At 28.0% G+C, this 16841-nt stretch overlaps 1 protein-coding gene across 9 annotated transcripts; it reads right to left on the reverse strand.

Moving 5' to 3' along the window:
* Positions 1 to 9834: 9834 nt before the first annotated feature.
* LOC107624961 (G-box-binding factor 3-like) lies at positions 9835 to 16125 on the reverse strand. 9 transcript variants are annotated; one of them, XM_088505362.1, is made up of 11 exons: positions 15497 to 16125; positions 15193 to 15233; positions 14636 to 15025; positions 14521 to 14558; positions 14366 to 14434; positions 13827 to 13998; positions 13640 to 13708; positions 13246 to 13287; positions 12998 to 13155; positions 12387 to 12436; positions 9835 to 10181 (listed from the first exon to the last, which is right to left on the reverse strand). In XM_088505362.1, the coding sequence occupies exons 7-10, from the start codon at positions 13703 to 13705 to the stop codon at positions 12409 to 12411; spliced, it is 294 nt and encodes a 97-aa protein (XP_088361488.1). In that variant the 5' UTR covers positions 13706 to 13708; positions 13827 to 13998; positions 14366 to 14434; positions 14521 to 14558; positions 14636 to 15025; positions 15193 to 15233; positions 15497 to 16125; the 3' UTR covers positions 9835 to 10181; positions 12387 to 12408. The 9 variants fall into 9 exon arrangements, 8 of the variants coding, with proteins under 8 accessions (XP_088361488.1, XP_088361492.1, XP_088361493.1 ...); XM_088505366.1 differs by lacking the exons at positions 12387 to 12436; positions 14366 to 14434 and having other exon boundaries at positions 13827 to 14347; positions 14435 to 14526; positions 14636 to 14752; ... (1 more) ...; positions 15497 to 15625; positions 15747 to 16092; XM_088505367.1 differs by lacking the exons at positions 12387 to 12436; positions 14366 to 14434 and having other exon boundaries at positions 13827 to 14347; positions 14435 to 14526; positions 14636 to 14752; ... (1 more) ...; positions 15497 to 15594; positions 15747 to 16033.
* Positions 16126 to 16841: the final 716 nt, after the last annotated feature.

Here is a 16841-nt window from a genome sequence, read left to right on the forward strand (position 1 = left end):
CAAAGAGTACAGAGGAAAAGAAAAATCAGATACAAGCTTAAAGTGTTTCTGACTGGTGCAAAAACAAATGGAGAACTTAGCCTCATATTTATAGCCTAGGCCACCCACTCCATTTGCTATCCTAAACAATGTGGGACTAATTCAACCAAATCCTAACAATCTCCACCTTGATTGAAATAGTCACATATCTTCAGCTTCCATTGTCAACACCGACAATTCTTTGCTGCCATTGTCTATACCGACAATCATAGTTCAGAGAACTATCATACTCCACCATGAAAGTATACTCACTTGGAATTAGACCACTCCAAGCATTTCGCCTTTGTACAGATCGAAACCTTGCTAAAAATTCATGGTGCAACTTCCAAATTGGCTTTTCCTGGAAGTTCTTCAGCCATCGACCTAACTCCGCCACACACCTTGCATCTCAACGCCAACCAATGCCCGTGTGCAATTGTGGACCCGATTGCCACAACTTATCCTTATCCATGGCAGTGCGGTAATACCATGAGGATACTTCTTGTCTTCTAGAGAACATCATCTTTTCTCATAGAGAGAGCAACCAGAGATCTTTTCCTTCAACGCCTTGTGCAAACCTGATTGTATCAACACATCCTTGACTTGTATTTGCCACAAGCCAAAATTGATTCTTCCATCAAATTTCTCTATTTCAAGCTTCACAGCACTTGAATATCCTGACATTGTTGCAACCGTATACTGGAATAGTATAACTCAACTGTAGACCATGCACTAGGAAGGGTCCCCAGGAAAGAGAGGTGGGTCACAATGGACACACTTAAATACCAGGTCTTTCCTTAGCCAGAACCTTTCCAAACTGCACTCTCACAGTGTCACACTGCCTTCCAGCAACAACAACAGCAACCAAAGATCAACCTCAAGCTACAGGACAAAATTCTTTTCTGATGTGGAAGGTCAGACTAGGCTGCAACCACAGAGCATACTAAGAATAAATCCCACCGAACCGAAGCTCTGATACCACTTGTTGGGGAATAATACACCATTTCCCCTTGAGAAAACACCTTTGATAGAGAAATAAAATAGACACAATCACAACACAAGAATTTAACGTGGAAACTCCAATTACCGGAGAAAAAACCACGGCCGTTGTCAAATGACAACCAGAGAATATCACTATGTGAAAATTGTTACAACACATAGACTTCTTACTCTCTAACACCGGCACTCCAGTACACCCACACTCTCTCAAAGCAAATATCTAACTACACCTCACAACACTCTCTAATCAAAGAGTACAGAGGAAAAGAAAAATCAGATACAAGCTTAAAGTGTTTCTGACTGGTGCAAAAACAAATGGAGAACTTAGCCTCATATTTATAGCCTAGGCCACCCACTCCATTTGCTATCCTAAACAATGTGGGACTAATTCAACCAAATCCTAACAAAAACGGAGAAGCTCACGAATCTGCAGAATAAGGCGGAGGCGAAGAAGAAAGAGGCGCTGGTGGAGCTGAAGCGAGTGGTGAAGGACCTACAGCAAGGAGAGGACTTGGCGATTTATAATTTTCTGGGTGTTTTTGTACTCTTATAATGGTAGAAAACGGCATCACCAACCCAATACTCCCTCTATCCTCCTCCTCTAACCACATAATCCTCAACCTCTCCGAATCCCAATTCCCCCAATCGTTCATCCTGCTTCAATCATTTCATCTTCGTTCCTCCTCTTTTCCTTCTTCCTTTTTTTACATCATAAATATTTTTTTTTAATTCTTTTTAATTTATGTGGTTACTAATTTTGGATCTGAAGTTGTCATTGATGATTGTTGAATTGTTGTTAAATCTGACATTTCTAGTAATTTATTTTGTGGATGTTGTTGTTGATTTATTTTGTAGTTATTGTTGCTGCTGAATTTGCTATTGTTGAATTTGCTGAATTTGGTTGTTGCTGAAGGAGAGAAGAATTGGAGTTTTTGTCTAGGATAAGAAATTTTGAGAATCGGTATACCAATACGCTTGTTATGAAGAGTTTGTGCAAGCATGGGAGGTTGGATGAAGCTGAAGAGTTCTTATTTGGCTTGGTAGATGGTGGTAAGGAGCTTCATGCTGTTAGGTTGGTTAGGGAGTTTGGGAATTCAAGTTGCTAGGTTGGGATTATGCTTATGGGGTTTGGACAAGGGGCCTTGTACAGGGTGGCAGGTCAGGTTGGATGTGGCCTTGAAGTTTTTAAGACAGAAGAAGGAAGATGAAGGGTACAGTCTTAGTTTGCTGTTTAATATTAAAGGGAGGTTTTTTTTAATTTTTATTTAAGGATAAAATTGTTCACAAAATATTGTTCATGGACAAAAGGATAATTTTTTAACGTTTTATAGCGTTGGAAGTGATTTTAATAAGAAAAAAAAGGTCGAGAACGATTTTAATTTTGACTCAAGACTTTAGGAACTAAATAAGTACTTAACCCTTAATGGAATTAAAATGTTCAAAATTAAATTTTGATTTTAAATAACTAAAATATATCATTTTAATAAAGATGTTAAAATAAGTCAAAACGAATTGTTAAAAGATAAAACAATTAAGATTTAATGCTCCCCAAACTAAAAAAATTTAGTAAATCACATCGTCAGACTTACGAAATTTTATCGAAATTGAACGAGACGAACTAATCGTCAAATTAATATTTGTTTTGAAAATACTGGTGATATATACACACACAAATAAAATTATGATTTATGAACACGCGCCTTTCTCTTTTTTTTTTTTCATTGTTTGTTTCATTTATTTTATTTTTTATTTTTTATTAATCTTTTTAACAAATAATTATAATAAAAATAGCGTTGTCACTTGTCAAACAGCCCAACGTGACCGGTTTAGACCCAATTAATTATAAAAAAGATTTAGTTAACTTATTAGTTCTTTTAATTTTATTATATTTTTAATAAAATCAATATAATCTTTATCTTTATAATATACAAATGGAAAGCTTATATCTTTATAATCTTTATAATATCTTTATAATATACAAATGAAAAGTTTATATGCTGACGTGGCACTCATACGTTGAGTCTGAGAGTTTATTTGTTTAGGTATCGTCACTAGAAATTTTTAGAATTATATTTATAAATTATAAATGATTATTTGCTTAGGTTGTTATTTTCAAATTCAAAATTATTTGTTTGGGTTGTTTCACTTAGGTTGTTATTTTTTAAATTTTAAATTATCTGCAAATTTAATTCAATTTTAAATTAAAGTCAATTAAATTTAAAAAATTTTAGTCATGAGTCAACTATAAAAATATAAGTTATGAGGTATATAGAACACCACAATTCAAAGTACATCGATTGCTTTCTTTACATATATCCAAAATCTAAAATTACTCTACTTATTTTAATGGCTGATATTCACAAAATTGCAGAGACCAATCCTACAATTGACAATTTGTGTGTACATATACAAGTGATACGGTTATGCACATTACCAAATTACGAAAATTCGCAATTGCCATACTCAATTGAGATGGTTTGACTCGATGAAGACGTGAGTTTCTTACTAATTTTTTTTATATTCTTTTAAATTTATATTATTTATATTTTAAATTTATTTGTTTATCACAATTTAATTATTTTTTATTTTTTTTAACAATTATAGGGAGGAATAATACACGCTCCTTAATTAAGAGAGCTTCTGTGTCTCGATTCGTGAATTTGCTAAGAGAAGGAATATCTTACCAAATAAGATATTTTGGTGTTGGGAAAGAGTTGTGTAGAGATACTTGATCCACTTCTATTGATAAGTTTCAACCAATATTTAGTTCTAAAAACATTAGTGATGATATTTTTAAGGAAAAGTATAAGGAACCAAAAGCTTATCAGCCAAAAACTAAACAAAACTACATTAATTTATATTAATAATTAATTAATTTTAATTTTTTAAATTCAAAATTTAAAAAAATTTTAAATTGATTAAATAAACCTAATTAAAACCTATAAAAACTTTCCTCTTTTCTCTCACATTAACTTATCCACTTCTAACAATCACAAATTCAAAAAATATATAAAAGAACATCCATTTAATATGAAAAAGAAACATTCTGATACTTAGTAGAAGAAACATCCATATATATTAACTCGTAGTGATTTTGAATTCATCCAAAGGTATTTGGCTGAATTTTGGCTGATATGCTTTTGGTTCCCTAGCTTTACTCTATTTTTAATGGTATTTTTTATATTTTTTATTATTAATATATTATATGATACCCTGCATTGAAAGGAGATCTATCAGATACACCTGCACTTTTTCTCAACCTAATTGATAAGACCTTTCTCTTCATTGTTGAAGTTCAAATATATGATAATCCACATTTTCACCTTTTTTATAAAGTTAAGAAGATGACTGATAATGTAGATTTCATAAATAAATTTAAAAAGGCTAACTCTATTCAAATTGTGAGTCAAGTTATAAGTGTATTTTATTAAAAAACTAATTTATTTTTTGCTTCTATGGTTATTAGTAGTATCTAATTTATAAATAATAATTAATAATTTAATATTTATAATTTTAGGATGTTGACTACACTGGTGGTTTGCTTCCAACTTCAAAAGCATTCTCAATTATTAAAGGGGAGGAAGTAGAAGGTGCTAAGGTATTTGTTCAAAAAAATGAATTTTTTGTTTGTTTGTTTTCTCAAAGTTAGAGTTTAATTTTATTCAAAAAACATTATTGAGATAAAATTAAACATGAGAATGATGTCTTTAATTTAATATAGTATTTTGTACATAATTTATTGCTTGAATTCTCCAATTAAGTTATGGACAATGATAAATCTGAAGTGTTGGAAAATGCTATTACACCACCTAAGCGACTATCTTCGGAGTCGAAAGATTCGGAGGTGGAAGGAGAAACCTTAACTTACAGGAAGATCAAGATTGAGAATGAAAATTGAGAATTTAGATGTACATGTTTTGGAATTCCTTTTTAGAGTCTATCTAATAGAATAATGCCAAACATATGTTTGTTTTGGTAGAAACATTACTTTTTTTTAGTTGTTAATTTTTTTTGTTCTTTTTTATTTTTATGTTTAGAATTTAGAAAATTTTTAAATATAAATGAAATTATTTGGTTATTACTTATAGTTTTATTTTTCAATTCGGTTCATACCGTTGATATTTTATTAATTTCTGATTTAGTCTTTAATGTCATAACTCATAAAATTATAAATTTCTCATATGAATTATTATTGATACAATTAAGTTAGTTATTAATTTTTAATGTGTACTTATTCTAAAAAAAAATCTAATTTTAATTTTTAATTAAAGTATTATGTTTAAAATTTTAAATTTAAATTCAAAATATACTTTTTTATTTTTAAGTAAGCAAATGGGTTTAAGAATATTTTTTAAAAAATTTATATAATTTATCTTTATAGTATACAAATGGGAAGCTCATATGCTGACGTGGCACTCATACGTTGAGTCTGAGAGTTTATTTGCTTAGGTGTCGTCACTAGAAATTTTTAGAATTATATTTATAAATTATAAATGATTATTTACTTAGGTTGTTATTTTCAAATTCAAAATTATTTGTTTGGGTTGTTTCACTTAGGTTGTTATTTTTAAAATTTTAAATTATCTGCAAATTTAATTCAATTTTAAATTAAAGTCAATTAAATTTAAAAAATTTTAGTCATGAGTCAACTATAAAAATATAAGTTATGAGGCATATAGAACACCACAATTCAAAGTACATCGATCGCTTTCTTTACATATATCCAAAATCTAAAATTACTCTACTTATTTTAATGGCTGGTATTCACAAAATTGCAGAGACCAATCCTACAATTGACAATTTGTGTGTACATATACAAGTGATACGGTTATGCACACTACCAAGTTACAAAAATTCGCAATTGCCATACTCAATTGAGATGGTTTGACTCGATGAAGACGTGAGTTTCTTACTAATTTTTTTATATTCTTTTAAATTTATATTATTTATATTTTAAATTTGTTTGTTTATCCCCATTTAATTATTTTTTATTTTTTTTAACAATTATAGGGAGGAATAATACACGCTCCTCAATTAAGAGAGCTTCTGTGTCTCGATTCGTGAATTTGCTAAGAGAAGAAATATCTTACCAAATAAGATATTTTGGTGTTGGGAAAGAGTTGTGTAGAGATACTTGATCCACTTCTATTGGTAAGTTTCAACCAATATTTAGTTCTAAAAACATTAGTGATGATATTTTTAATGGTATTTTTTATATTTTTTATTATTAATATATTATATGATACCCTGCATTGAAAGGAGATTTATCGGATACACCTGCACTTTTTCTCAACCTAATTGATAAGATCTTTCTCTTCATTGTTGAAGTTCAAATATATGATAATCCACATTTTCACCTTTTTTATAAAGTTAAGATGACTGATAATGTAGATTTCATAAATAAATTTAAAAAGCTCACCTATTCAAATTGTGAGTCCAGTTATAAGTGTATTTTTATTAAAAAACTAATTTATTTTTTGCTTCTATGGTTATTAGTAGTATATAATTTATAAATAATAATTAATAATTTAATATTTGTAATTTTAGGATGTTGACTATACTGGTAGTTTGCTTCCAACTTTAAAAGCATTCTCAATTATTAAAGGGGAGGAAGTAGAAGGTGCTAAGGTATTTGTTCAAAAAAATGAATTTTTTGTTTGTTTGTTTTCTCAAAGTTAGAGTTTAATTTTATTCAAAAAACATTATTGAGATAAAATTAAACGTGAGAATGAGGTCTTTAATTTAATATAGTATTTTGTACATAATTTATTGCTTGAATTATTCAATAAAGTTGTGGACAATGGTGAATCTGAAGTGTTGGAAAATGCTATTACATCATCCAAGCGACTATCTTCGGAGTCGAAAGATTCGGAGGTGGAAGGAGAAACCTTAACTTATAGGAAGATCAAGATTGAGAATGAAAATTGAGAATTTGGATGTACATGTTTTAGAATTCCTTTTTAGAGTCTATCTAATAGAATAATACTAAACATATATTTGTTTTGGTAGAAACATTATTTTTTTTTGAGTTGTTAATTTTTTTTTTTTGTTCTTTTTTATTTTTATGTTTAGAATTTAAAAAAATTTTAAATATAAATTGAAGTTATTTGGTTATTACTTATAGTTTTATTTTTCAATTCGGTTCATACCATTGATATTTTGTTAATTTCTGATTTAGTCTTTAATGTCATAACTCATAAAATTATAAATTTCTCATATGAATTATTATTGATACAATTAAGTTAGTTATTAATTTTTAAATTGTACTTATTCTAAAAAAATCTATTTTTAATTTTTAATTAGAGTATTATGTTTAAAATTTTAAATTTAAATTCAAAATATACTTTTTTTATTTTTAAGAAAGCAAATGGGTTTAAGAATATTTTTTAAAAAGTTTATATAATTTATAAGCAAATATGCTAATTTCAAAAGATTATATTAAAGTAAATAGAATTACCAATCTTATTAAAATGTAAGATTCTTATACTATTAAAAAAAATTAATTTAATATTCTTTTATAGTTAATTCTATCTCTAATGTTGTTATGACAAAATTAAATTAAATAAATTTAATATTCTAAAAAATTTAAATATTTTTTCTAAATTTATGTAATTTATAAGATTATTAATTTTTAGATTGTATTTAATTTTATTTATTTTTATTGATAAATAATAGGATTGATACTATTTATGAAGAAACTAAAAAAAATTATTTTTAAATTAACAAATTTCTATATTTCTAATGAACAACGATCATTTAATTAGGAAATTTTATTTAAAAATTTAAAATTTGCACTAGATAATTAGGAAACTCTATTTAAAAATTTGAAATTTGAAATTCTAATACAAATTCCTAATTAAGTGATTTTTTAACCGTTTCGATTTTTAAATTCAAATTTTTTTTATCTGTCACATTTATAAATTTTCTCTTTACTCAATTTACAATGTTATTTTAGATTGTCACTGTACAATAGAAATAATTTCATCTTTTTCTCTTTAAATATTTTTTCTAAATTTACGTAATTTATAAGGTTATTAATTTTTATATTATATTTAATTTTATTTATTTTTATTGACAAATAATAGGATTGATATTATTTATGACGACACTAAAAAAATAATAGGATTAAAAAATTTATTTAAATCATGAAATATTAAGTTAGTTTTATATTTCTAATATGAAACATTGTTGATATAATTAAGTTAGTTATTAATTTTTAATGTGTAATTATTTAAAATAACCTAATTCTAATTTTTAATGGCTAATTTAAACACTTTGTTTAGACTTTTCAATTTAAAAAATATTTTTTAATTCTTAAATAAGTAAATGTCTTTAAAAATATTTTTTTTATTTACATAATTTATAATAAGTAAATTTGCTAACTACAAAATATCATATTAAATTGAATGAAATTACTTATTTTTTTAAAATTTGAGATTATTTATACTATTTTAAAAAAATTAATATATATTTTTCTATACCTAAATTATTTTCTATCGTACCTAAAAAATTGAACTAATTTAGTAGTTCAAAAAAAATGGAGAATTTTTTTGCTGGTGTGACGCTAATACATTGAGCTTGAAAATTATTTACTTAGGTGTCATTATTAAAAATTTTTAAAACTTTATTTATAAATTATAAGTTATTTATTTAGGTGGTTATCTTTTAAATTTGAAGTTATTTGCTTAAGTTGTTTTACTTAGATTTTTATTTTTTAAATTTATGTTATTTACTTAGGTTGTTAGTTTTAAATTTTTAAATACGATTTCTTAAATTATTATTTTTAGATATTTATATAATTTATAAGGTTATTAATTTTTAAATTGTAATTAATTTTTTGTTTTTATTGACAAATAATAGGATAGATATGATAAAACTAAAATAATTATTTTTAATTTTTATTTTTTGATTAGATTAAAAGAGTTTTATATTTTAAAATAATATTAAATTTTAATTTTTCTCATGCCATTATTTTAAAAGGAGTGTAAAATAAAAATATTAATTAATTAATTAATTTAATGATAAGATCAGGAGTGACATATACAGGAGGTTAGGATTCAAGATGTAGTTGTTAGGGATGAAATCTGTGCTTTTAAATAAGATAAATGTGTTATTCTAGCTATTCACATCTTTCACATGTAGCATGAGATACATGTTTCATAATTATCAAGATACTCTAGCAATTTGTAAGAAATATATGGATATCTTGATCTCTTATTCACAATGACATGTAACTCGAGTTGGTAAGATTTTGGTAGAGTTAATAGTCCAAAGAACTTAAAGGTTGAAAACTGACCAAATATATTATGTAGAGTGTTCAAAATTAAGCTTGACGTGATAACCTCCGATTTTAAGCAAGGGATACCATTCGAAGTGCAAGATACATGTATTGCTCATCATTTAACCTTATTTTTAGAAAAAAATTTCGTTAAATTATTTGCACAGTTATATATTTATCAAAGTATATATATAAAATAGATAGTTTATTTATAACATATTATTTTTTTATCTTTTTATTATAATGATGTATATGGTAGAATTCTAAAAGAGAAGTCCACTACATATTCATATTCTTTTGTGGTTGAGTGGAGACCACAAAATAACAAACACAATTCAAATTGACCGATTAATATTGTTAAGATTGTTCGACCGTGTTCGGCACCCAAAATTATTTAGAGCTATGTCTACATATATAATTCATGGACCATTTGCTCAAAATCTCCCTACATGAAAATGGGTACTAAACTAAATATTATCTTAAAACATTCAATAACACCACAGCTATTAATGATAGTGGATACCTATCATGTAGAAGATAAGACACAAAAGTAGTCACTGAAAGGAAGAGATTCCATATGGATAATAGGAATGTAATTTCTTACAATGCATATCTACTAATGTCTTATCAAGCGCATGTTAGGGATTAGTACTACAACAAGTCAAATACTATTAAATATTTGTTCAAGTATATGAATAAAGGTTCAGACAAGGTGGCACTTGAGGTTTCAAAAGAAACTTTCCGTAGAGAGGATGCTCAAGTTATTATGAGGTCAAACAATTTTTTAATTGCGGGTATTTGTCTGCACGTGAGGTTGTGTGGAGAACTTTGACATATGATATTCATCGGAGATGGCCTTCAGTGATGAGATTAACCTTTCATTTGTCTGAAAAGAAAAATATCATCTTTAAAGACAATGACAATCTTAAAAAAATCATGGAATAAGAGAAAGAAACAGATACGATGTTCTTAGAATGGATGGAGGTCAACAAAGAATTTAAAGCAAGTCAAACTTTAACGTATGTTGATTTTCCAAATCAATTTGTTTATGATAGAAAAGAAAGGGAATGACATTCACGCAAGAGAGGGTATTCTATTGTGAGGTTAAACTATGTTCTACCGGGTATAGGTGATATCTATTATATGAGAATTTTGTTAACTGTTCAGAAAGGTTGCACAATATATGAGTCTATTATAACAGTTAATAGGATTAGATATCATAACTTCTAAGATGCTTTTTTTTTATTGGGACTACTGTATGATGATAGAAAATTTATTACAGCTATTAATGAGGTTTGGTCACCAATTGAGAAAACTATTTGTGATGTTATTGATATCTAATAGTGTTAGCAAACTAAATTGTATTTAGAATGTAACTTGGACATTATTAACTGACGGGATACTATATAAGAGGAGAAAAATATTGAAAAACTAAGGTATTTCATTGTGGTAATTAAATCATTATTACATGTAAGACTTTACTTGCCAAAATCAGTATTCACCTATGGACAGCTTTACGTTGCTTTGTCAAAAGTTAAGAGTCGCAATGGCTTGAACATTCTAATTCTAGGCTAAGATAGCAATCTAAAGTCATTAACAACAAATGTCATGTTCAAAGAAGTTTTTAATAATATTTAGGTAGAAAAATAGTATTTTCGTTTTAGTAACATGTGTTATGATTTATACTTTTGTACGAATATTTGTCATAAATTTAACTAATTTATCTATTACTATACTTTTAGACTTAAAATAAAATGTGTAACATAGAGAACAACATCGTATGGCAATTGTTTATCTAATGATGTTCGTAAAATATTTTATTGTCGATCAACTTTTGTTAGTTTTTTGGTATAAAGTTTAGTGCAAAATTGATATGCTATCAATACAGTTATATATATTCTTATCTTTTTAGGTCTCTTTTCTTATTGTTCAAGAATATAATAAATTTTAAACAGATTTATTTGTATTTTATTCAAATAAATATAACATAACATATTTAATACACTTATTATATAATAACGATAATTGTATTATACTAAAGTTAAAAAATTTATGATTATAAAATACTATTTTTAATTTATCATATCAAATTAAAATATAAGTCCGTGCATCGCACGAATCTAACACTAATTTACAAAATTTATGATTGGAGTTTTATATTAATGAAAAATATGTAATTAAATTTTTAATAATTATTTTTCTTAAAAAATTAGAAAATAGGAATGTTTATTTTAAAAATATTTTATAATGCATTTTATGAGGACTTAAAAATAATTATAATTGGCGAGTATATAAATTACAAAAAATTATAAAGAATAATTTTGGTTTCTCTAATATTAAAATTCTAATTTCATCATTGTATATATAATGGGTGAGTACGAATGAAATATTTTTTTTCCATTGACTACTTATATAGTTTTATTCGTGTCTTATAAATAATATAAAAATTTAGAATTATGAGGTGCATACTAAAATTAGTGATCAGTATAAAATATATGTTAAAATATAAATATATATAAAAAATAAAATAAACTAAATATGTATTTATATACCAATATATTAGTGACTGATTTTACTTATTTTAGTGACTGATTTTAATGTTCAAATAATATTTTTAAAAAATTTAACATATTTTGATGATATTCTCCTGTTATTACGTTATATATACATGAGTATTCAATTATTTTTTTTAATCATATGAAAAATTAGTAAGCACTTTTTTTTAATAAAATAAATCTTATATATTAGAAAACTAACAAGAGTTCATGCTCACATGAAATTTTCTCTCTTTTTTTTTAAATAATTTTTTTTATTTCTGCAGTCAAGTTAGAGAATATATTTATTAGATTTCGAATTCTATGTTAAGTTTTGTAAATGTTAGTTTTTTTTATTTCCAACCCAGTTTTTCTTTTTTATTTCTGATTTGTTGGACAAAACGGAAACCCAAGTGCCCAAAGGAAAGAAACAGCTATGGCTTCCGCATCTCTCTTCTTCTTTCTTCCGTTGAGTAATGTTTGCATTTTTATTTAAACCTTGTTCGTTTCATAGTCTGCATTTCTAACAATTTTTCTTTAAGTTCAACCGACAATACCTTCTTCTTCTCTGGATATACTTCAAAACTCCAATCGTCGCTGCTGTGCTCTTTAATAGAAATTGCCAAATTTCAAAATAAAATAAATATAAAACGAGCAAATGGATATTGCAACCAAAACATATGCATGAAATTCTCACAACCAACAAGAATGCCAATGGAGGCAAGTGGCATACCAGTATCACTAACCTCCAGATGCAAGTGTCATCTAATCTTTTCAGTTTTCATAGCTTTAATATAGAATTTCTAAAAACAAAGTACAAAAATAAATCAAATGGATGAAAAATGTAAAACATAATCATATGTGAATTGATTAGCCCATAAGACGGAAAATATCATAATTTAATCTTTAATTTTGTGAAATCAATTTAAAAAGAAAAATAAACCATTGGCAACATGGTCAACCAAATGCATGAAAAAAATTTATCCATAAGCACCTAATAGAATAACTAACTCATGGACTAGTCTTCTAAATAGAGGGATAAAATTTAAGTTTAATCCCATTAAAGAGTATCTGATTTCTCCTCCATGACCCCACAACGTAAGAATTCAAAAAAAAAATAAAAAAGAATCTGCAAAAATTTATATAGAAGGAAAATAGACTAACAAACCTCTGTGACAGCTTGTTTTCAGTTCTAAGATTTGTACTATCAGTATGGCCATTCCCAATTGACATCGCAAGCCCCTCAAACCCTTTCAGTTTCTTCATCAAACCCCGATTAGAATTTGCAGATTTTGGTGGCATCTCCATACTTAGAGGTGTCCCAGTCTTCAGCATTGCATCAATAGAAATGAAACAAAAATTAATATCATTCTATGCCTAAATTAGGAACTGATCTCAGAAAACATCATAGCTTACAGCAGGTGAAGATGGAACTCCTTGTCCGTGTGGATATGGCCCCTATGTTTTAGAAATATATAATTCACAAGAACATAAGACATAATTCCAACCAATAAAGCCTAAATAATTACAACACCAAAAAAAAGCATATATAATTAAGCACTGAAAAGCTTTTATGATAATAAAATAAATAAATATAAATATTTGAATTATCTAGGTACACAAACAGGATCAAAGAAAACACATTTGACATTTCAGTATATTAGTTTCTCTTATCCTATTGTGAACTATTGATTGATATCATTACAGTAGAAGCCAAACATTCATGGGCAATGAACAAAACAAGCTCCAATTTTTTATAAACCATGAAATAAATTGCATGAAAGTAGCTAGACTTACAATAGGAACTTACAATAGGAATGGCAGGATGAGTATAAACCCCTCTAGGTGAATAAAGTGCTGCATAAGGTGGCATCATAGGCTGAAAGAAATAGAAAAAGTTGGCAAGTTAGATTTGGCAAGTAGTCAGCGAAACACCAATGAAACCAAACCTTGAGTTCAATTTGAAGAAGAAAACTTGTGAAAAAACAAAACGGTACCTCTAACTTGTCAGCGAAATACAAGATCTCACACAGCTAGTTCCAATTCCAAGCACTTTCAAGTGCCACAATTAGAAAGAAGTGGAAAATGGGGCATGCAGCAGCCCCTGTGAATCTTTCGAAGATGTTTCATCCTTGGAATTTTTCTTCTCTGCTGCAGCAGCCTTGCCATCTAATAAAATATTCACCCGTGTTAAACTAACGCAATTTAAGATCCAAGAACTTAAGACAGTTATTTAACATTGTAAGTACAAAAGCAATTGAATGGTTTAAAGCTTGCTGATCTTAAAAATATGGTTGAAGACTTGAGTAGTAATGAGGGAGGCCAGCCATGTTGGAGGTACTTTAAAATATAATTTCCTGTATGCTTAACAAGAAGACTAATATTTTTTTAATATGATTCAGGCAAATGGATCTGTATGAAGACTCTCCAGCCAGTTCTGAATACAGTACAGGATCAACTATCCTCCCTCTCTCAGCTGGTGACATTATGGAACACTCTTCACACCGAGATATAGAAACTGAAATGAAGAACATACCATTTAGGACATTGCCATATTCTAAAAAGGCTTCAGCTAATTTCTCTTTCGTGGTAGAAAATGCTAAACCTGCACCAAGATTTTCATTCAGTTCATCTCACGGGCAACAGCAAAACAAGAGAATTTAAATTTCGGGGCAAAGGCAAAAAGTGCACCTTCTCCTGTACATATGCATTGCAATTAATTAATTAATCTGCATTCATTGCATCACCAGTTACTAATAATATAATCTATTCTAAGCTGCTCATTACTCATAACTAATATACTAACGTTGTTCATGTTGAGAACAGTAAGAAGCTGGTTTTTGTATTCCACTCCCTCACACCTGTGAATGGGTGAGGTTAAGCCATGGTGGTTTGTTTGATCCCTCTTTAGTGTGTTTATGACCTAAATCACCAATCATAACAAGAACAGGAAGGAACAAGAACATGCATGCAAATTCCAGATAAAAAATCTCAGCAATTCAGATATATAGTTCATAAACGAATTTATTCTATATCACAATCATAGAAATTGTTATGTTTCAGATTTCACAAATTACAGGAATATACAAAATTCATACCTTAGAATTTAGAAACTCAGTTCTCTGCAGCAGCAACAGGGAAGGGACAAGGCTAGGGTTAAGGATAATGAAATCAGTTCAGTCATTAAATCAAACACCTATTTCAAAAAGCAGTTCAGTCATTAGATCAAACACCTCGTCTGCACAAACACAACATTGAGCACATATATCTATCTAATTATCCACTGAGACTAATTAACAAACAGGCCTGAAAAACAGCACATTACTGCATATGAAAATCATGTAAATATTTTAAAGCTCATACCTTCCAAGAAGAACCTCTGAATTTACAGCACCTAGAGCAAGCTGAAACAAAGAACACAGTTTATTAACATCAACTGATATTTGCCAGAGTAATCAGATTTATGAGATGGTTTACGATATTGATAGGGCACAAAATTATTGCTGTTAATCTCATTCTAATCAGTCACAGAGTAATTTCAATCTATGTACTTAGCAGATTGCATTTCATGAACTGGTATTTATAGTTCCTTCAAATGTAAAATTCAAACAACAAATCTTCCAATTTCTTTTTCCAATTTAAGACTATGGTAATCTCTCCATCTTACCTCAGAAGCAAAACTCCAGAAGGCACAATACATTATCTTCAACGCAAAACTTTTAGCCATAACAATTAATGGAGCTACTTCCAAAACCAAATTCGAACCTTGAAGAAGATTCAAGAACAAAAATCTAAACTATAAAACAAAAGTGGAACAGATCGAGTTTTAGATGCAATAATAACATATGAACATTTGAATTCAACAAAAAAATATAGCTTAATAGCAATTCCAGAATCTAAAATAAATAAAGAGGTACATGTAGGTTTCAGATCTGGTGACACGATGACTCAAAGAGGCTGTGAACGGTGAGGATGGATGGCGCGAGACAGAGAGAGACATAAGCTGAGAGGCGGCAGAGGGAGCTCGTGCAACGCGAGCAGCAGAGGAGGGAGCTCATGCGAGCGAGCGGCGGCGGAGGGAGCTCGTGCAAGCGAGCAGTGACAGAAGGAGCTCGTGCGACGCGTGTGGCGACAAAGCAGAAACGACGGAGAAGTCACACTTGCCCTATTTTCAACTCGAATCAAAGAGAGAGGAGAAGAGCAAGCTTAAAGGAAGGATAGGAGAAGATGAACGGTGATTTGTGTTGAATGAAGTTTCATCATGGTGTGTTCATCAGAGTTTAACTTATTTTAAATTAGCGAGGGATTTATTAGATGTTACAGAGGGATTTTGTTATTGGTGATAGTTTCAAATTTCAATTTCAATTTTATCGACAAAGTTACCGAGGGATGTTAAAATCTGTCGGTAAATTTTGTGAAAATATTTTTATCTTTTACCGACGAAAAATTTGTCGAAAATTCGTCGGTATTTTCGACAGTAAAATTTTGTCAAAAAAATCCGTCTGTAATCTGCTATTTTCTAGTAGTGTAAATTATAAATTAATAAAACTAATTATAATTAATTATATTGTTCCATTCTTGACTGATTATTAATTTGTTCCATATACTTTTTCATTAATTAATGAGAATAGTAAAAACCACAGAGAAAAAGAATGACTATGTCAAAATTTTAACAAAGATTTAGTTATTAATTTAATATTTTTGTAATATTTAAATTTTAATAGAGGTACATTATTCTATATTTCTATAACAATTTATTTTAGTATAATTTTATTTATATAATTGATTTAGGTAATTAATAAATTAAAACTTTTTTTTAATATTGGTAACAGTAGATTTAGTGAATCTTCTAATTAAAAATTATATTTTATATTTTATGTAGGGAACGGTGGCATCTTACTATATGAAAGAAAAAAAATTGAAATCAAATAAAATCAATTCAAGAAATAATATGCGAAGAACATGAAAAGAATCGGGCCAAGTTAATAATAATAATTTTAGAAATATTTTCT

This window comes from Arachis ipaensis, chromosome B2 (genome assembly GCF_059453495.1).
Source record: "Arachis ipaensis isolate K30076 ecotype BB chromosome B2, ASM5945349v1, whole genome shotgun sequence".
NCBI lineage: Eukaryota > Viridiplantae > Streptophyta > Magnoliopsida > Fabales > Fabaceae > Arachis > Arachis ipaensis.

Excerpts from the sequence above, each read along its gene's own strand:
- LOC107624961 (XM_088505363.1), bottom strand. The coding sequence starts at position 13,705 with ATGATGCCACCTTATGCAGCACTTTATTCACCTAGAGGGGTTTATACT. Across the intron at positions 13,156-13,245 it reads GAGTTCCATCTTCACCTGCT|ACTGGGACACCTCTAAGTAT; the intron begins GTAAGCTATGAT and ends GCAATGCTGAAG. Across the intron at positions 12,437-12,997 it reads GAAAACAAGCTGTCACAGAG|AGCACAGCAGCGACGATTGG; the intron begins GTTTGTTAGTCT and ends TTTCTATTAAAG.